Source organism: Taudactylus pleione, unplaced genomic scaffold (genome assembly GCF_031769625.1).
Source record: "Taudactylus pleione unplaced genomic scaffold, aTauple2 ptg000226l, whole genome shotgun sequence".
In the NCBI taxonomy this organism is placed as follows: domain Eukaryota; kingdom Metazoa; phylum Chordata; class Amphibia; order Anura; family Myobatrachidae; genus Taudactylus; species Taudactylus pleione.
Genome location: NW_028284628.1, coordinates 3,013,281 through 3,034,659, shown reverse-complemented (window position 1 = coordinate 3,034,659; position 21,379 = coordinate 3,013,281). Strand labels below are relative to the sequence as shown.

General features: G+C 44.5%; 1 protein-coding gene across 1 annotated transcript; it reads right to left on the bottom strand.

Annotated features, from left to right (window-relative positions):
- Positions 1-262: 262 nt before the first annotated feature.
- On the bottom strand, positions 263-21,061 carry KEAP1 (kelch like ECH associated protein 1). The gene is made up of 6 exons (XM_088479061.1): positions 20,975-21,061; positions 17,294-18,190; positions 11,908-12,593; positions 10,697-10,902; positions 3,596-3,772; positions 263-3,301 (listed from the first exon to the last, which is right to left on the bottom strand). The coding sequence occupies exons 2-6, from the start codon at positions 17,834-17,836 to the stop codon at positions 3,066-3,068; spliced, it is 1,848 nt and encodes a 615-aa protein (XP_088335187.1). The 5' UTR covers positions 17,837-18,190; positions 20,975-21,061; the 3' UTR covers positions 263-3,065.
- Between the last annotated feature and the right edge of the window lie 318 nt (positions 21,062-21,379).

Here is a 21,379-nt window from a genome sequence, read left to right as displayed (position 1 = left end):
TAATTCCTACACCGTTCACCTGATTTGGATGTAATTACCCTCAAACAAGATGTGCTTTACCTGCAGACTTTCAGATTTAGTTTGTTTGTTTCATTTCAAAGCCATTTTGGTGGTGAATAGAGGCCAAAATATGAATATTCTGTCAATGTCCCAATATTTATGCACCTGACTGTATATCCAGGTGTTTCCAGTTTTTGTCCTCTATATCATTTGCCGAACAACGTAAGTGTAGAAATAAGAGGAGACATTCTTTAAATGACAGGTTTATATTGAAAACAGAGTTAAATTACAGGTGAACATTGCCAATAAAATAGAGCTGTACAATACACAGATGACACAGACAGTGTCAGTATACAGAGAGATCTATATACACATTGTATTAAAAGCAGCATTGCAGCTCATGGAAAAAAAAGTATCTAATTAAAATAAGTGCTATATATATCTGTAAATATGTACATTACATACAGTTCTGTATAAACATTCAGGGTTTAGGGCTGTTGGCAAGAAAGTAAAAAACAAAATGATGCAGAGTTGGAATAGAAAACCATAGTTTTATCTAGGTGGGGGTTTACCATGGCGGTCAGATCTATGCAAGCACTACCGAAGTTTACAGGCGCTCCAACATGGCTAACAGGGAGCATATGTGCACTATCGGTCATGTTGGTCATTCTCTTCTATGGTAGAACAGGGAAGTTTCTTGTGGCTAAATCAGATCTGGCCATATGGCACAATTGGAGAACCCCCAAGACTAGCGTTTCGCAGATAGGAGATGAATGGCTGGATCGGACCATACACGGGCACCTTAAAACTATTATTTTTTTTATACTATAAAAGAATAACAATACTCCACTGTACAGAGATGGGAATAAATGTATATATGAAAGAGGAACAAGTTTTTATATGGCTGGATCAATTGAAAATGCTTACCCTCACTTATGTATGGATGTTGTTATAACAGGACCTCTTCCCGAGTACAGTAATAACTTAGCCACAGGTAGAATGCCAACATACGCAGGGTACCAGGAGGGCAAGCTGCTGTGCCAGTACGAGGAATATCTGGCTGACCAGTACAGTGCAGCAGAAAATCCTGGCTACTATGGGGGGGAATTCAATTCAACGCGCTATTGAATAGGGACGGAAGGGACTCTCGCAGCTATTCAATACACCGTGCTGTTTGGGTGCACTAAGGATTTCTTCTCGCACCCCCCTGGGGATACGAAGAGAAATCCGACCAAAGTGCAGGGCTATTTTTCTGCATAGCACGGCGCTAACAGCAACGCGCCCGGCACTTTAGTCAGAGGATGCCAGTTACCGCGCCTTAACACCCTTGTTAAGGTAGATGACCGGCATTCGCCGACCACACAGGGCACTGAATTGAACACCTCCGGGTGCTCGCTCCCGGCGCTATTCAATTCGCGTTTAATTGAATCACCCCCAGTGTTATGTAAAGTTGAGAATTTCTGATTTGTCCATTTATACAACACTTGCTCCTTATCAGAGCTGTCAATTTAGGGAATATTACATCCCCCCCCCCTCCTTAAAACATTTCTTTCCTACATTTTAATGGCCGCCTGCTCCTAGCGAATGTTTGTTACCAACATCTGACTTTGTCAAGGATATAAATCAAATAAAATTAAATATGTCAAATATATACATTCACCTATAATGTTTAACAAGAATACTTCGATTTTTACATCACAAAATTTCAAAATAGAAAAATTGGAGAGTCACAAAATTAGAAGGGTAAATAAACTTAAGGGACATTTTTTATGTTTAAAGTGCATCTGTAATGCTGAAATAGCTCGTTGTCGTTTTATAATACAGTAAAACTTCATCTCAATAGGCTAACGAAAGGCCATCATGCAAAACAGTCGTTATCCAACTCTCAGTTTTCCAGGGCACTTTATCATGCTAATAACTTTGAAATTAAATTAAACACATTATATAGAGAGAATGTGAGATCGTATACACTCCTGAGGATAAGTTTTACATAATACAAGTATTTTTTGCATCTGAATTCTTTCATATAGAGGTTTACATTCATGTCCCTCCAGATTAGTATAGATAACTTCTAGGCATTGACCAAGGGCAAGATTTAATTAAAATTCTAAAAATGAACTAAAAAAATAAAAAAAAATTTGCTTTGCTTCCAATATCAACCAATCAGATTTCAGCTAGCACTGTCCTAGGATGTACACATTGAATCAGAGACAGAATCAGATTGGTTACCTTTTTAGAGGTTTTATTAAATCTCTCCCCAAATATCTTCATGAACTAAGAACAGATAAATACTGTATTATTTTCCTCTTTAAATAAGATTATAAACTAACTATAATCTTGCTTGATATTTAAGTACTTATACAGTGGTTCAACTTTAAATGACCAGTAACTTTTATCTGACATACGCAGGATACATAAAACCATTGCAGACTTTGGAAGTGATGTTAATATGGTATTTGGTCCAGAAGATTAGCCTCTTTTTTTCCCGAATAAATAACAGATCAGTTGGACATTAAACTTCCCCAGTGTAAGAATTGTGGCTGTTTTTGTTTGTTTTTATTTGTATTTTTTATTTTACTGTCCTGGAAATCAGAAAAAGTATTGTAGACTGAAATACACAAATCAGATTTTGGAATAATAATTTAAAAGAAATATTATTTCTCCTCGAATTTCAGCAGCACATAAATTACATAACACATGAAACATTGCACTTTAAAATGATCATTTATATGTTCCAGCCCGAAATGACTCCTAGTACAGTTCTAGTTATTGCAGAGGCTGAAGTCACCATTACAGCAAACAAAAAAAAACTTGAGAAAACTCAAAGAAACTTTAAACCTTAATATACACAAGATCTGCGGATTACCTAATGTCACTGGTAGGAAAGGCGCAGTCACATAGTAATGACGGTATATTACACTTCCATGGCACCTGGGATGGAATTTATTAAATCGGACTGTAGAAACACCGCTGTACCCCCAAAGTAGAATAAAGAAATTACCCCAAATGTTCTATAACACTGAGCAGTTTTTCCTATAAGTTTTGTTGAACGTCCGACCCCTCTGCTACTTTTTGCAGCTTGATGAGAAGATACATTCGCCTCGGAGTCTGTCCTGCGGGTTCTCATCCTTTGATTTTTCCGGGAAGATGCCCCCGCACTGGGTTTTGCGACACGGCTCCATGGTGATTGCCACTCCCACGCCGCTGCGGCCCGACATCATATGGGTCACCTCTGTCCATACATCCTGGGCGGGGTCATAACACTCCACACTGTCCAAGAACGTGTTCCCATCGTATCCGCCTTAAGGACAGGAAGCAAAACCAATTATCGGCCAAGCTAACATTTGCCAGAACACTTCAGAGCCTACAGCGCTCCTGTAACATTTCAGCGCTAGCGTGCACTAAACACACAGGGCTCATACAGCTGCATGTAACCGGCCTAAAAACTCCAATGTACAAATAGATTATCTAGGACTAAAGCAAGATCTCAACTACTCAAATGGTGTCACCTTCCCAACTAAAGCCCTACGGTTCTGATGAGTACTTGTCCACCATAACCAGCTACCCAACCTTCCATCTACTCCAGGGCAGTTACCTAGTACATAGATCCTTCCTTGATGGACGGTGACCCCGAGTGCGCTCCGACGGTGTGCCATTGGGGCCACAAAGCTCCAATGGTCCTTCTCCACATCGTATTTCTCCACACTGTTCAGCTGGTCCCTCCCATCATAGCCTCCCATCGCGTACACGCTTGTATCCAGCGCACACGCCCCTGCAATCATGGGACAAAGATGTGTACACATTAATATTACAACATGTATTACAGGACGTGAAAAAAAGATTTCAATATAGATTTGTTACTGATAATTGCAGTATTCTTTCTAGGGTCATTCTGGGAACTGGCCTTACTGGTCCATGCAGGGAGTTTATGGGAAAGATTTCTGGACTGCACACCCTAAATATATATATATAATGGGAGGTGCTACCTGATGAGACAAATTGCAGGCACAAAAACAGACAAATCTCAGGTGCACAACTCCAAATTATTAATAATATATAAATGCAATAAAATTTTGCAATCAATAGAGGTTTTTAGCATAATCTTGGCCAGGGTTATGGGCCTACCCACCAAATCCAGGTAACCTCTGTAGGGTAGGTCCCTAACATACTACGAATTTTATTGCATTTATATATTATTATTAATTTGGAGTTGTGCACCTGAGATTTGTCTGTTTTTGTGCCTGCAATTTGTCTCATCAGGTAGCACCTCCCATTATATATATATATATATTTAGGGTGTGCAGTCCAGAAATATTTCCCATATACTCCATTTAATGTGCTTTATTGCACACCTGAGGGAAAGGAGACGCCCTCAGTCTGGATTAGCACCCCTACCTTATTGGTTTAAAAGCAAGGAGTCTTGTGATGAATATGCACACTAGTAATAGGCACAATTCTAGGGAAGTCCTACAAGTTTTATATACTGTAGTGCAACTTTGGTTCATTTTTGGGGCGTGGGTCCCCCTGGTTGGTTGATCTGTTTCAGGGCACCGCATTATAACACATTTTTCTTTTATAACACATTTTAACCCTTCACTGTTTGTTTATTATATATGTACCTCACTTTTTATTTTCATTCTTTATATGCAGCAGTAGCTGCTCCTAACTATCTCTTTCACACTGCACTTTTCTTACTATGGCGGTGCTCTGGGGTGGCTTAGCTGGGCTAGTTTGGGGGTATCCTGCGCTCTGCATTTGAATCGTAGTATGTTAGGGACCTACTCTACAGAGGTTACCTGGATATGGTGGGTAGGCCCATAACCCTGGCCAAGATTATGCTAAAAACCTCTATTGATTGCAAAATTTTATTGCATTTATATATTATTAATAATTTGGAGTTGTGCACCTGAGATTTGTCTGTTTTTGTCCATGCAGGGAGTTCCCAGGTTACCCATGTCTTTTTCATTTACACGACTACTGTATACGGACGAGCCCTAATATATAGGGGTAAAGCCAGGTTTGGGGGAAGACACTGTTAAATGGGTAATTATTTTTCCCACATTGTAAATAAAACCTTTCAAAGGCCATAATATATGATTAATAACAGGTAAGTGCAAGAAGAGCCAGCACCTACAAATACAGCTGCTCCCTCCAATCCTCACTTCTAGCTGGAATATAACAAAGTCTGATCCATGAAGGTAGGAGTTACATTTAACATGATCATACAATACACAGTATACTACAATATGCAGCAATGTGGGATAGCTCCAAGCCGTTGACATAAGGGCTTGTTCTGCAGGTCATATGCTAATAATGATAAATATGTATGAAGTCTATTAAAGTTACAAATAAAGGAGCATTTATGAATGGGTCATTGACAGGATATCCTGCTGAAGTGTTGCCCCCCTGCACAGTACCATGAAAAGGGGCGGGGCAAACAATGGGGCGGGGCACACATAATAATGGGGCAGGGCACACAACAATGGGGAGGCCTCATCACCAAGCCCTCTCTCAACATTTAGGAAATGACAGGGGCACATGAGAAAGACAACATGCTCCAATGGGGGAACGTGGTCCAGATCAGACGGAGAACCAGGTCCTCTCTGAGGAACATTTATAGTAACAGATGATGCCGCTTATTAGCAATGTGGCCGGTGTCTCCCAACTGGTTTTCTCCCGTTCTGTTTTTGCCCAGTTTTTTTCTGTGGGGACATTTTTATATATGTGGCTCAATCATCATCATCATCGCCTGTAATAGTGCAGGGAAAATGTACAAGCTGGAATTTAGGCTCAGGGGCCTCTACATCAGAAGCTTTGGTCGTTGTCATTATATAAAGCTTGTGACGTACATCCACTAATATATATATATATATATATATTAGCCGACCAGTATTTAGAAGGTGTAGATGGGCCAATCAAAAACTTCCAAATGTTATTCTGTAGATTATCCTTAAGGTAATGTTTGGTTTAGAAGACCTTAGAAGCCGTCAAAGGAATTGTGACCCACAAACTGATCCGCCAAGTTCCTGCAAGTACACCCTCACACCAGAATAAAACACCCAGAAAATGACCGACCGTTATACCATATTTTTAGAAGGTTTATTTCCACAATAAAATGAACAAAGCATAAGAATGTGCTTACATGAAATGTATTTTGATAAGGTGCTAATTTGTTTGCTGAACCACTGGAGAATGGTACCGAGAAACCTCTACCTCACCCAAAAGGGTGCGAACTCGTGGTAATGGACCCAAGGAGTTCAGCCTTAAAACAGACACCTTCAACCCGACGCAGAGTTGGTTGTGTACAGTCACCCATGGCTGATATTGTTTCCCTTGCGGCGTCTACTGCAGAGAAATATTCTGAAGGTGCTTATGTCTGTGTCTTGTTAACATATTAAGATTTACCCCTGATGAAGTCCTATCAAGGGACGAAAATATGGTATAACGGTCGGCCATTTGGCCATTTTTTGGGTGTTTTATTCTGGTGCGAGGGTGTACTTGCAGGAACTCGCCGGATTAGTTTGTGGGTCACAATTCCTTTGTTTGACGGCTTCTAAAAAGTCTTATAAACTAAACATTACTTTATGGAGAATCTACACAATGACATTTGGAAGTTTTTGATTGGCCCATCTACACCTCCTAAATACTGGTTGGCAAATCACTTTATATATCAAAGCTACATCGTATGCCTCGAGAGCAACTGTGAAGAGTATTCCTCTTGGAGCGCCCTTATTCTTTATTTGTTTGTATGTTGATCCCACTAACAGGGGATCGGAAATTAAGGTGCAGCTAACTGATTGTGTTTTATTGTATTATTGTTTGAGTGCAGGATAAAGGCATAAATACACACACACACACACACACACACACACACACACACACACACACACACACACACACACAGTACCAGTCAAAGGCTTGGACACACCTTCTCATTCAATGATTTTTGTTTATTTAAATTATTTTCACCATAGTAGATTAACACTGAAGACATCAAAACTATGAAAGAACATGCATGGAATTATGTTTTAAACAAAAAAGAAAAAAAAAAAAAAAAAAAAGTGTTACACAAATCAAAATATGGTTTATATTTCAGATTCCTCAAAGTAGTCCCCTTTTGCTTGGATGACAGCTTGGCACACTCTTGGCATTCTCTCAGTCTGCGCCATGAGGTATCTCCTGGAATGGTTTTCCAACAGTCTTGAAGGAGTTCCCAGAGGTACTGAGCATTTGTTGGCTGCTTTTCCTTCACTCTGCCGTCCAACTCATCCCAAACCAGCTCAACTGGGTTTAGGTCGGGTGATTGTGGAGGCCAGATCATCTGACGCAGCATTCCATCACTTTCCTTCTTGGTCAAGTAGCCCTTACATAGCCGGGAGGTGTGTTTGGGGTCATTGTCTTGTTGAAAAACAAATGATGGTCCCAGTAAGCGCAAACCAGATGGGATGGCATGGTGCTGCAGAATGCTGTGGTAGCCATGCTGGTTATGTGCCTTGAATTTTGAATAAATCCCCAACAGTGTCACCAGCAAAGCACCCCCACACCATCACAACTCCTCCTCCATGCTTCACAGTGGGAACCACACATGCAGAAACCATCCGCTCACCTTTTCTGCGTCTCCCAAAGACACGGTGGTTGAAACCAAAAATCTCAAATTTGGACTCATCAGACCAAAGTACAGATTTCCACTGGTCTAATGTCCATTCCTTGTGTTTCTTGGCTGAAACAATTCTCTTCTTCTTGTTGTTCATCCTCCGTAGTGGCTTCTTCACAGCAATACGACTATGAAGGCCTGATTCACGCAGTCTCCTCTAAACGGTTGATGTTGAGATTTGTCTGCTACTTGAACTCTGTGAAGACTTTATGTGGTTTCTAATCTGAGGTGCTGTTAAGTAATGGTTTCTGAGGCTGGTAACTCTAATGAACTTGTCCTCTGCAGCAGATGTAACTCTTGGTCTTCCTTTCCTGGGGCGGTCCTCATGAGAGCCAGTTTCATCATAGCGTTTGATGGTTTTTGCAACTGCACTTGAGGATACATTCAAAGTTCTTAAAATTTTCCGTATCGACTGACCTTCATGTCTTAAAGTAATGATGAACTGTTGTTTCTCTGTACTGAGTTGAGTGGTTGGTGCCATAATATGGATTACAACAGTCCACTGTGTACTAACCCTACCTCTGCACAACACAACTGATGGTCTCAAACACATTAAGAAGGCAAGTAATTCCACAGATTGACTCTTGACAAGGCACACCTGTTAATTCAAAACCATTCCAGGAGACTAACTCATGAAGCGGATTGAGAGAATGCCAAGAGTGTGCAAAGCTACTTTGAGGAATCTAAAATATAAAACATACTTTTTTGTTTACAACATAATTCCACATGTGTTCTTTCATAGTTTTGATGTCTTCAGTATTAATCTACTATGTTGAAAATTATTTAAATAAACAAAAACCATTGAATGAGGAGGTACATACACACACACACACACATAAATACACACAGTGTTTCCGTAAAGTATTCGCAACGCTTCACTTTTTCCACATTTTGTTATGTTACAGCCTTATTCCAAAATGGAATAAATTATTTTTTATCCTCAAAATTCTACACCACAATACCCCATAATGACAACGTGTAAAAAGTTTTTTTTTGAGATTTTTGCAAATTTAATAAAAAAAAAAAAAAAAAAATCACCACATGTACATAAGTATTCACACCCTTTGCCATGAAGCTCGAAATTGAGCTCAGGTGCATCCTGTTTCCACTAATCATCCTTGAGATGTTCCTACAGCTTAATTGGAGTTCACCTGTGGTAAATTCAGTTGATTGGACATGATTTTGAAAGGCATACACCTGTCTATATAAGGTCCCACACTTGACAGTGCATGTCAGAGCACAAACCAAGCATGAAATCCAAGGAATTGTCTGTAGACCTCCGAGACAGGATTGTCTCGAGGCACAAATCTGGGGAAGGGTACAGAAAAATATCTGCTGCTTTGAAGGTCCCAATGAGCACAGTGGCCTCCATCATCCGTAAATGGAAGAAGTTTGGAACCACCAGGACTCTTCCTAGAGTTGGCTGGCAGTCTAAACTGAGCGATCGGGGGAGAAGGGCCCTGACCAAGAACCCGATGGTCACTCTGTCAGAGCTACAGCATTCCTCTGTGGAGAGAGAGGAAAACCTTCTAGAAGGACAACCATCTCTGCAGCAATCCACCAATCAGGCCTGTATGTTAGAGTGGCCAGACGGAAGCCACTCCTTAGTAAAAAGCACTTGGCTGCCTACCTGGAGTTTGCCAAAATGCACCTGAAGGACTCCCAGACCATGAGAAACAAAGATTGTACTCTTTGGAGTGAATGCCAGGTGTTATGTTTGGAGGAAACCAGGCACCACTCATCACCAGGCCAATACCATCCCTACAGTGAAGCATGGTGGTGGCAGCATCATGCTGTGGGGATGTTTTTCAGCGGCAGGAACTGGGAGACTAGTCAGGATAGAGGGAAAGATGAATGCAGCAATGTACAGAGACATCCTGGATGAAAACCTGCTCCAGAGTGCTCTTGACCTCAGACTGGGGTGACGGTTCATCTTTCAGCAGGACAACGACCCTAAGCACACAGCCAAGATATCAAACGAGAACATCTCTGGAGAGAGCCGAAAATGGCTGTGCACCAACGCTTCCCATCCAACCTGATGGAGCTTGAGAGGTGCTGCAAAGAGGAATGGGTGAAACTGCCCAAAATGGTGTGCCAAGCTTGTGGCATCATATTCAAAAAGACTTGAGGCTGTCATTGCAGCCAAAGGTGCATCAACAAAGTATTGAGCATTAAGGCCCTGATTCAGACCCACTCGCAAGCGGCTGTCCGCTCGCAAGTGGGTCGATGGTCTGCACTGAGCATGCGCACGATGGAGGGAGCTCCATCAAGCGCATGCGCCAGATGCGACGAGCGAAGGAAAGTCCTTCGCTCGTTGTGTCTGATCAAAGGGGGCGTGCTGTCGATGTTGATTGACAGCACGCCCCCTTTGGTGGGCGTGCCTCCCTGACGGGGGCGTTCCCAAGGGAACGCCTCCCGTCAGAAGCCGGCCCACTGACATCACTAGTGATGTCAGTGGGAGTGATTTTGGCTCTGATAGAGCCAAAATCACTCCGGGCCTTGCGGTTGAAAACCTCAACCGCAGGCTCCAGCTCGCAGTTTCGATGGTCGCGATGGTCACGACCATCGCGGCCATCAAACTGCACGCTCGTATAGGCTGTGGGTGGTGACCCACAGCTATACGAGCGCCCAGGGGGACGCTCCATAGTTATGGAGGACGGCCCTCATTCAGAGCGTGCGCTCTGCTCAGAGCGTACGGCTCTGAATGAGGGCCTAAGTTTCTTGTTTTTTTATTAAATTTGCAAAAAAACTTTTTTTACATGTGGTCATTATGGGGTATGGTGTGTAGAATTTTGAGGACAAAAATGAATTTATTCCACTTTGGAAAAAGGCTGTAACATAACTAAATGTGGAAAAAGTGAAGCGTTGTTAATACTTTCCTGGATGCAATAAATAAATATATATATGTTTCAAACATTTTATCTGCAGCTGGATTCATTACATTCTGCTGCCCTGATAAACTACAGTCTGTTTTGCATCCTACATGCTGTAAACTCACTGACACACCTAAAAAAGCACTCAGTTATGTCCCCATACACTCACCTGCACCACTACGCACAACGTTCATGGGGGCGATGTCCTTCCATTCATCAGTCTCGGGGTAATAACACTCCGCAGAGCTCAGTCTGTTTGTCCCATCAAAGCCACCAACAGCGTAGAGGAGCCTGTTCAGCACAGCCACGCCCACTCCAATCCTCCGCGTCTTCATTGGTGCTACAAGCTGCCACTCATCTCTCTCAGGTTCATATCTGTGGAATACAAATCGTGCATGCGGGTGAAACCTCTGTGCCTGGCATGGGCGATGGCAGCTTTGGGCATAGTGAATGGACAATGTTTGTGTACGTGCAGGAAGCAAGACCAATGGGATGCTGCAGCGGGAGCTCTGTGTGTGCCAGAAACCAGCTCCAGTGTCTCCCAACAGATGAACTCAAGGCTCAGGGCCCACCCCAATGCTATCCTGCTGTATGTAGGTCTCAGCATGTGGGGTGATCCATATTGGGAGGTCATATTACCTTGACTGGAGAGCAAGTATTTAATTTGCCACTTTTGAGAATAAATGCAAAAATACTGAGAACAGCGGCTTCCTGTGCAAAATGACTTCCGTTGTGCGGACACTAGTTATAAAGTAGGGTGAAAAGAAACAGGAAATATGGGAGGAAGCATATAACAGCATCTGGTCGATACTAGAAAGGTTGGAAAGGTCGACATCACAAGGTCAACACATTCTGAATGTCGACAGTCAAAAAGTTGACATGGTCATTAGGTTTACCATTATACTGTAGATATATATTTACTTTCATAAGGTCATGTTGACACTAAAATGTAGACTTTTTTTTTATTATTCACGGCCATTGTGTCGTCATTAGATGCGAATGGATGGATTCAGCATGGCCGGCGGTTCAAATCCCGATAACGGCATCCCGGCAGCACTGAAAATCCCGATCACCCCCAGGTAAGTATTCTCTAACCTATTCTACCCTCTAACCCTCGCTTAGGGGTGACTAACCCTAACCCCCCCCAGGGGTACCTAACCCCCCATTCCCCTAGCCTAAACCTAACCTCCCGGGAATGTGCCTAACCCTAAGTCCCCCCTGGGAACACTAAACCTAACCCTCCCCCCCCCCCCCCACAACACATATAACAAATAAACACCCACATATTACTATGATGGTGGACAACATCATTAAAACATTCTACTTCCCAGTAGCCTCCTATGCAAGATTTGATATCATGGGACAATGAGAAGAACCCACCTCTCCACGCTGTTGTGATGTAGGCATCCGTGAGATCCACCCACTGCATAAATTTGTCCATCTATGACGCCGGCCCCCACCCTGTTCCTGGGCACGCTCATAGAGGCACAAGGCGACCATTGGTTGTTCATAGGATTGTAGCAGTCCATGGCATCAGAATCCTCATTGCAATCGGGAGCATTATTGCGTCCTCCCACTGCATAAAAGAGACCCCCCAGAACACATCCAGCGAGCCCACTCCGTGGCATCTCCAAGGGAGCCAAGCTAAGCCACTCCCCCTCCATTGGGTTGTACGCCTCCAGGAAGTTGAGCGAATGACGATAGTAGCCACCAGCCACGTAGATGAACTGCGGGACATTTGGGATCCTGCCCTGTTGAAGGCTGGTGGGTTTGTGGAGGGTGAGGTCCTGGAAGATCTGGGACAAGTAGTCCTGACAACGGGTGTCTCCACGCAGGATCTCACAGCGCTGAAGCTGCAGCTTGAGGAAGTTGGGGGTGAGGGAATGGCAGCGTACGGCACGCAGGAGCGCCTGGATGTAGGGCCGTCGGTTCTCGCAGTCATACTTGACCCAGTTTATACAAGCGTGGAAGACTTCAGACTCGCAGCGTACGTTCAGGTCATCCCGACTGATGAGATTTACCAGCTGACAACGTGACAGGTTGAAAAACTCCTCCTGCTTGGACACCTAAGTGACAGACAAAGAGTACAGTGTGAGAGCAGAGTAACAGCCATAAACTAACAACAGGAACTGGAGTGAGAGCAAGAGTCGCCCGACTGTACACAGTGTGCAAGTGAACACACCAATCAGGTTATAAAATACAACTAAAAGGTCAGGCAAAGCTAGAACACAGGCTGCTCCTGCTAATAAAACTTTCAGGAGATTATCAGAATGGATATCGGAGATAAAAGTGGTGACTGTTAGTCCTACGTATGTAGGAAACACTAGGAGCAATATACCTCAGTGCAGGATTGTGTCTTGTCTGACTTTGCTGCAACAAATGTGTCTCATAAGGACCTAAAACATATAGAACAACTCAATACTGCAGCTGCGAAACCCCTGAGTGTAACTTTATATGCAGAGCCGGGTGGTTAATGACAACCCTAAATTACAGAGAGATGGCTCTAGGTGCCGGTCCCACTGGCTCTAGGAGCAGACCAATCTAGAACCTCATTACTGTTCCCCATTCAGAGCGAGAGCTCTCAGGTCTGATAAACTGCTCCTTTACCAGAGAACCGGAAAAGGACAGATCGGTGTATTACACTACATTCAACATAATCATGATCGCACCCGCTGTGTCCTAGGTCAGCGGTGGTGATGGGATGATGGGACATCTGTAGTGAATATGGCACCTGGCTGGCCAGGGACCACTGGCAAAATATTTCCTGTAGGATTTTTATTCTTATTAAATATTTAGTATCCCCTGAATGTATGGTGGAGGGATCCCAGCAGATATCTGCTGCTGTTCCTCCATTTGCACCAGCAGCCGCAGTCCCCATAGGTTTCTATAGGGGATGCAATGCTGTAAGATTTACCACGTTCCGGAATACGAAGCATTCTGGAGCTAGACCCCTGCAGCTTAGGCCATATGAAGATGGCGTCATGCTGCTGTAACCTATGGGCTACACATTGCAAAAAGTACAGGGAGAGGGTTCCATAGGAACCCTTCCCCGGCAATGGCCGCCGTGCAAGTGTGGTCTGTAGACCGCGCACGTGTAGGATCCCCAGCACAGGACTGTAGAGGACCCTATCCCTGTGGGTGCAGTTTGTTACATTCAGGTGCTATGATCGCGTCCTGCAATGTGATCATAGGTGCCAATATCACGCTCAGATCACATTGCTGATACGATTATTAATGAATGGGCATCTTAAGGAGCCACACACCACAAATATAAAAAAAAACTAATACAATAAAAAAGGGGCCACATTAGGACAGTGAACATATATGAACATAAAACAAACACAACCGTGGATGAATACATTTCTACCAGCTTGACACAATAAGGCCACTGAACGGCATGCAAGATAAACTGCTGCCCGCAGCACATGGTGTGGAATTCAGCCTGGCAATGCTGAACTTATTTTATTTCCTAATTATGACAACGCCTGCAGCGAGCCCTCGTTAGTCACACCACTGTCATTACCAGACACAGATAAGCGTGTTTACGGTCGCTGAGAATAATGCCAGGCAGCATGACAGTGCAAGGTAGAACCAAAGTCTGTCAGTCTTGTTTTTCCTGGTATAATCTTTAACATAAGTGGCTGGGGAGAGTGCACATTCCAGCCCAGGAGAAGGCAATGACTCAGCAAGGCACAAGGACGTGTGATTCATGCTGTAAACAGCACATTCTGTGCGCTCAGTCACACACTCAGGGGGAGATGTACACACTTCTAAAGGCAAAAAATGCTGGGTGTACCCCATAGCAGCCAATCAGATTCCAACTTTGATCTCGTACATTGTAGAGCAGTGCCACGGGAGACCCCACCACTCTTTCTTTTAACCTTAAAAACAAATGTGCCTGCGTAGGGTCCCTGTAATTAATGGGGAAAATGATGCATTAATTATATACAAGTCAATGGGTCATCGGTACAGTAAATGCCCCCGCTGCTTTCTTATTGATCTCTGGAGTAGTGCTTCTCAATCTCAGTCCTCAGGACACACTAACAGTCCAGGTTTTAAGGATATCCATGTTTGAGCACAGATGGTCAAATCAAAATGACTGCAGTACTAATTAAGTCACCTGTGCTCAAGCAAGGACCGTTAGTGTGTCTTGAGCGATCAGGTTTGAGAAGCACTGCTCCAGTAGAGCTAACTAACAGGAAGGCATGAAGTTAGCCCCTGGTATCACATTACAGATCACTTGATAAGAAGTCACCGGAAGTTCTGCAGTTCTAGGAAAGAAGATACAGACTCTGCTGACGAGGGTTAGATGCCACAGAAGCCCACAATGTACAAAAGGGAGTTCTGTGAGAGAGTCGGTCAGGCAATACAGAGTAATTGTAAGGCAGAAGGGAAGATTACAAAAGGGCATGAAGACAAAACATCAACTGAAAAATGAGAGTGCCTCAGCCCAGTAAGCAGTGGGGCGCCATGACCAAGATACTTCCTTTTACACCTATTGAGTATGGACGGTCTGCACACTAAGACGCGTGTCTACCCTCAGCTCCCTATGACATTGCTTGGAACCTGCCTAGTAACCAAAATCAACCGCAGTGAAACACAGAGGCACTAATAACAGCCATTAAAAGTCTAGGAAGATACCAGAAGTCTGCCAGGGCTGTGCTCCCCTTCATACTGTAAGCAACACCCCTAAAAAGGTACCAACTCTACTCTGGGGTTTGCACTGTTCTGCAACATCCTCTGCAAGCATCGTCCTCATGCCGCCCAAGGCCTCCTCTCACCCTCTCTGCTATGTCGCACATGTGCCAGGGGCTGGGCTGGTGCACATGTGCGCAGAAAATGATGACCACTACCTCAGCAGGTGGAAGGATAGGGGTGGTGAGGACGCAGAGATTTCTACAACTTGAAATATGAGGAAGATCTGCACTTATTTCTGAGCACGCAATGCAGCCATCCTTGTCTACAACTCTTACTATGTAGCATCAGGGGATAGGTAGCCCTGCTTCCTGTAAAGGCACAGGAAGCAGGGCTACAGATCTAACATTAGTGATGCCCAAATCTACATCAAAGGGACACATTCCTTATTAACCCTAAGACATACCAACAACTACCCCCTATTAGCAAAAGCAAGTGGTGATCAAGACAACACAATCCTCCTACCTGGCTTAGGTCAGAGGCTAACTTCCATGTGATGTCCTCTCTCAAATCAGTACACCAACAGGATCTCATAAAATTACCAGGAACCACTGTCAGACCTGTTTACGCCCTAATTACACATGTGAAACCTAATTTAAAAAGCCAGTGGCTAAACCTCCCACTGACAAACACAAAGAGAATTGTTTCCCGCACTCCTGTCATTGGGATATATTCCTGTTGGGATATGGGAGCTCATTCCATGGAAATAATTAGCCCCGACCGAGGAGCACACAGGAAACATGGTTCGGACTCAGAGGACTTGGACTGGGACAGGCATTTTTGAGCAAGTTACCAGGCATATAAACACCACAGCCTCTGCTGGTGTATCATGCTACACTGCAATAAGGCACCACCTCCTCTATCAGCGACAGCAGATAATCCGACACCACATCCTAATCTATTTCTGCCTGCCCATTACATCTATGCCTTCATCAATATATCTCTCCCATGTATGTCATGCTATATAGTGTGTGCTAGGGGTATGCTCCTGTGGAGCTGCACTGCCCAGCATGCCCCTGCCACAATTTTGTGATTAAGGCATGCCAAAACTGTGGCAGGGCATGCTGGCATGTGTAGTTCCACAGCAGCTGGAGGGTCGCATGTAGAATATTTCTGTATGTATTGTAACGCAATATGCCAATAGAAGGGGCCGTAGTAATTGAAACTTAGTTAGCTATTAAAAGAATTGACCTCTTACTTACCTTTTGTTCCATTTACAAAGCGCTATGCCCTCGCAACTGAGCAATAGATAACCGATTTCTATGAGAAAACATGGCCTGTCGCACCAGTACAGATAGTGATGGCTAACATCTCCCACCAGCTGTGGAAAATTTTACATAGAAAAAAAAAAAAAAAATGGAGGCACTTATGGTCCTTCCACCTGGACCACGCTTATCTCTCTGTAGGGTAATGTAGAAATATAACTTACATGTCCCCATAAGCCATCAGTGACTCAGTCACCCGTCTCCTCTCATCCCACACACCCCTACCCCCATAACCTCATTCTGCATTCTCGTTATGCCACTTCCCTGTCAGGTGCTGCTGATAAAAAAAAAAAAAAAAACAACAACAAAAAAAACAGTATAAACAGTATAGAAAGAAAATAATAACACCAACAACAATGAGACTTATCAGCCAGTGTACTCATATCCTAAAAATAGTAACAAGCCTGAATGTCGACCTGACAAGACAAAACAATGAAATTCACAAATGTTGAAATGCTCATGTTGACATTTAGCATGTCAACAGTACATTTTTGTTTTATATTTAAGACTAGTGATAGGCCAAAATATGCAGAAAAACTGCATGTCGGCATTAATGTGATAACAGTTTAACCATGTCAACATACTGTCCCGCAGCCCAGACAATCAAAAGTAACAATATAAACAGTGGAATAATGCCTATTGGCGCTAATTCCCTATAAATAAAAGGACGCATTATCACAACTGTCAGTCCCTATATTCAGTTTGGGCCTTTCGAGGTCTCAAGACCAGAACATATCACTCTCTAATACAAAAAGAAAGTGCCAAGCAAGACAAGTCTCCTCCATGTTACTACTATATAGTCTCACCTCCCCAAAGTGCATGTATATGTATTCCCGAGCCTTCTGGTGCAGCTCCTGGCAGCCGATCTGCTCGGCAAAGCTGGCAATGCCAATGGCGTTGCTTGGGTCCAGCTGCTGAATGAGGAAGTCACAGCAAGCCTTGACCACACTGTCCATCTGATACATGACCGCACCGTTCATCACGTGTATGACGCACTTCTCCCCCACGGAGATGCTGGCCGTGTACGCAAACTCCAGGAGCCGCTCCATGACTTTGGGGTGAATCCCTTTAATGGTCACCGTCTCCATGCCGCACTCCTTCAGCCCGTTGGTAAACATGGCTCTGAAGACGGGACTGCTGGAAGCCAGCACGATTTTATGGGCCACAAAGTCCGTCTCTATCTCGTTGTACGTCACTCGCAGCGTCACGTCACACAGCTGATGCCCGAGTCTCAGCTCGTTCATAATCTTGAAAGCCTGATTGGTGTGATCCGCCAGCGAGTACTGGAACTGGCGGTTGCCATTGCTGCCCGAGGGCGTGACTTCAGCCTGGCACTCCGTGGCATACATCCCCTCCACGCTTACAAACAGTCCTTAGCTGCACATTGTTCAGGGAGAAAAGAAAATTACTTATGTGTTGTTTTTTTTTTGGTTTTAACGGCTTTGCAGTATTAACAAAACAAAAAATGTAGGTTTTCAGTAGGAAATTAAACTTCTTCTCCAGATAAAAGCATCCTGGGATCACATCTTGTGAAAATGGTTGATGACATATCAAAATCAAGTAAATGTAATCCAACAAGACATCACAGCAGGCATCCTTAGATTGCCTCAAATAAGGGGCAGGTGGGTAGGAACGGCTCCGGCAGATAATCCAGCTAAAGAGACTCCAGGAAACTATCTTCTAGTTCATTTTTTGTTTGATATCTGTAAAGAGAATAAACACAAATACTGTCAGTGTCAAATACAAATGATGCTTTTACTTCGTACATTGTGTATTATATCAATGGAATCACTGCTTGCTTGATTAGGAGACCATCTGTCCCATTAACATTCATTCTTTAACGGTACGTGGCATGATGCGATAGAATCTGCTATGGTGTAACCGTGTATATAGAGGCACTAACTACTACATAAGGTGTAATCCTGTACACACCAGTGGTAACTAATTAACAACTACCTAAAATTGTGATATAGAGCTCTATTCAATTGTCAGCGATGTAAATAGCGCCGGGAGATAGCTCCCGGAGCTATTAAATTTAGTCGGAGAATGCCCGTTCTCGTGACTAAACATCCTATTTAAGGCGCGAGAACGGGCATTCCCTGACCTAACTTCCCGGCGCGATGCTGTTTTCCAGGCTCGATGGGCAGAAAACAGCCTCGCGCTGGGACTTTTGTCGGATTTCTGCTCGCATCCCCGGAGTGGTGCGAGAAGAAATCCTTAGTCTGGTTAGCTGCGCGGTGTATTGAATAGCTCCGGGAGCCGATTCCCGGCGCACAGAATAGAATCGAGCCCATAGATTGTAACAAGGGGAGGGACTATTACAGAGGATGGTATGATAGTGTAGTGTTCATTCTAGCACCCTGCACCTGTCACAACCCGTGCAGTTCCTCTTTCCTGCCTGAGGTGTCGCTCTCTGCTTCCAGCACACTCAGCTAATGCAACAAACTGCAGAGATACAGACCAGAGTGTACTAGAAGCACCAGAGCAGAGAGCGACCCCCCAGGCAGGAAAGAGGAACTGCACGTGTTGTGACAGGTGCAGGGTGCTAGAATGAACATTAGATATGGGAAGTAAATACCATAAATGACAAGTGAAATGGTCTACATACCAGCAATAACAAATACATGCCACAGTACAGTATTGTAACACACCATTAGCCACAGTTTCATTAAAAACCGATGCATCTAACATTACAATCCACCAACACTGCATTAATCTGCTGCCAGTGTAGTAACTAGTGACACTTGTAGGCCCTGCCATTATGACAGCTACTCTCTTCCATACCATCGCCATATGTTCACTGGCGCCTTACTGTAAGGTAGGCTGTATTTCCCCTTCGTGCGAGGGACCTGGAAGTGACGTGAGTGAGGGCGGAAGTGCAGTTCCTGCCCATGACATCCAGCTACAGAAGTACTTTGTCCCCACTTACACAAGTTTGTGCTGCGCTCACCACGCTTCGGGCACGGTGGCTCGCTACATGGTTATATTCCACCTCTATGCCCACTTGGATGGCAGGGAATGACGCTGGACACTGGTTGATGATGTCAGGGTCCTCTCCGTGAAGGGGATTTAGACATTACCCTCACTGTAAACGGTAGATGTCCACTAACCGACATCACAGGATCCCAGACAGCACTATAATAAGTAGCTGGGGATGGGACAGTTCTTCTCCTATCTCACATTCTTTGTATTATTTACACCAATTGTGTCCTCTACAGACAATGACATGGTTGGTATAGTGAAAATGTAAGTTATCCAGAAAGTGCAATTACACCCCTGTAGCTCCCTCTGCGGCGTTTATTGCCCTGTATTTCAGATTTTTTCCATCATCTATGAATTCCTTATAACAGAGGCTTGCACACACCTCATACTTAGCAGCGATCTGTAATCCAAACACTAATACTTTGCTTATATATTACAGGAAACTATGCGCAGATCCCCAATGACATAACAGGTCACTGTTACATAGTACATCGGTTTACCCTCTATATACTGAGCATGGTGTAGAGCATACATTTATATGTAGTAATTAAAGGTTATTATGCTACAGAACGCTTGCACTAAGCTATCCTTAGGCATTTCACATTCTTTATTCACTCACCTGTTCCAGAGATTTTATTACTATCACATTTAACCAATATCTTGTACATTAGACTTACATGTCACACACTACTCACTGTACAAGCCCCTGCTCCACATTGCCAACCTGTCCTAGCCCACACTGACAGCCTGCTCTGCCATGGCACCACATTGCCAGCCTGCTCCGCCATGGCACCACATTGCCAGCCTGCTCTGCCATAGCACCACACTGACAGCCTGCTCTGCCATAGCACCACACTGACAGCCTGCTCTGCCATAGCACCACACTCAGCCTGCTCTGCCATAGCACCACATTGCCAGCCCGCTCTGCCATAGCACCACACAGCCAGCCTGCTCTGCCATAGCACCACACTGACAGCCTGCTCTGCCATAGCACCACACTGACAGCCTGCTCTGCCATAGCACCACACTCAGCCTGCTCTGCCATAGCACCACATTGCCAGCCCGCTCTGCCATAGCACCACACAGCCAGCCTGCTCTGCCATAGCCCACATTGCCTGCCTGCCCTAGCCCACATTGCCTGCCTGCTCTGCCATAGCCCACATTGCCTGCCTGCCTGCTCTGCCATAGCCCACATTGCCTGCCTGCCTGCCTGCCCTAGCTCACGCTGACAGCCTGCTCTGCCATAGCACCACACTCAGCCTGCTCTGCCATAGCATCACACTGCCAGTATTGTCTGCTAGACTGCTGTGGCATAGCCTGCCCTGCCAGCCCTATGAATACTTCCGCCCTTCCCCATGTAGAAGCTTCCCTTAACCTCAGTCTGTACCATTACCCCCCTCCTACACTCTATCCTATATCTCTAACCTTTAACGTCTGTTAGCCATATCAGGCATGCGTAGCCTTGCTTCCCTCCCGCCAGCGTCACTAATGCCCCGGTATCTTACCGGCCCCCGTGTCTCCTGCCTGCCACCCCCGCCATGTTCCGGAGCAGTCACAATGACTAAGCAATAGGACCCAGCAGCGTCACAATAAGAAGTCAGGGGCGGGGCCTCGCGTCACACAGTCATCTGGGCGGAGACTAGACGTCACATGACAAGGTCTGTTAGCGGCCGGCGTTGATTGGTTAATGCTTAGTATGGGAGTCTGAACGTTTATGGAAGTGAAAGTACGAGGGGGCAGCGGGGGCTGGTGGTGATTCCTTCCACAGGAGACTCTCCGAGAGAGGGGGAGACCTTTTATTATCATCATTCTCCTTTATTTATATGGCGCCACAGGTGACCTGCTGGCTTCCCCTGAGCCTTGTTGTATATAAAATAAACAATATAACCAGCGCTACCAAATGCATAAAT

Bases quoted from the DNA above. Each gene is read 5' to 3' on its own strand.
- KEAP1 (XM_088479061.1), bottom strand. From the start codon at position 17,836: ATGTATGCCACGGAGTGCCAGGCTGAAGTCACGCCCTCGGGCAGCAAT. The intron at 12,594-17,293 runs GTGAGACTATAT...TCTGTCACTTAG, and splicing joins TATACATGCACTTTGGGGAG to GTGTCCAAGCAGGAGGAGTT. The intron at 10,903-11,907 runs GTGGGTTCTTCT...TGTATTCCACAG, and splicing joins CATCACAACAGCGTGGAGAG to ATATGAACCTGAGAGAGATG.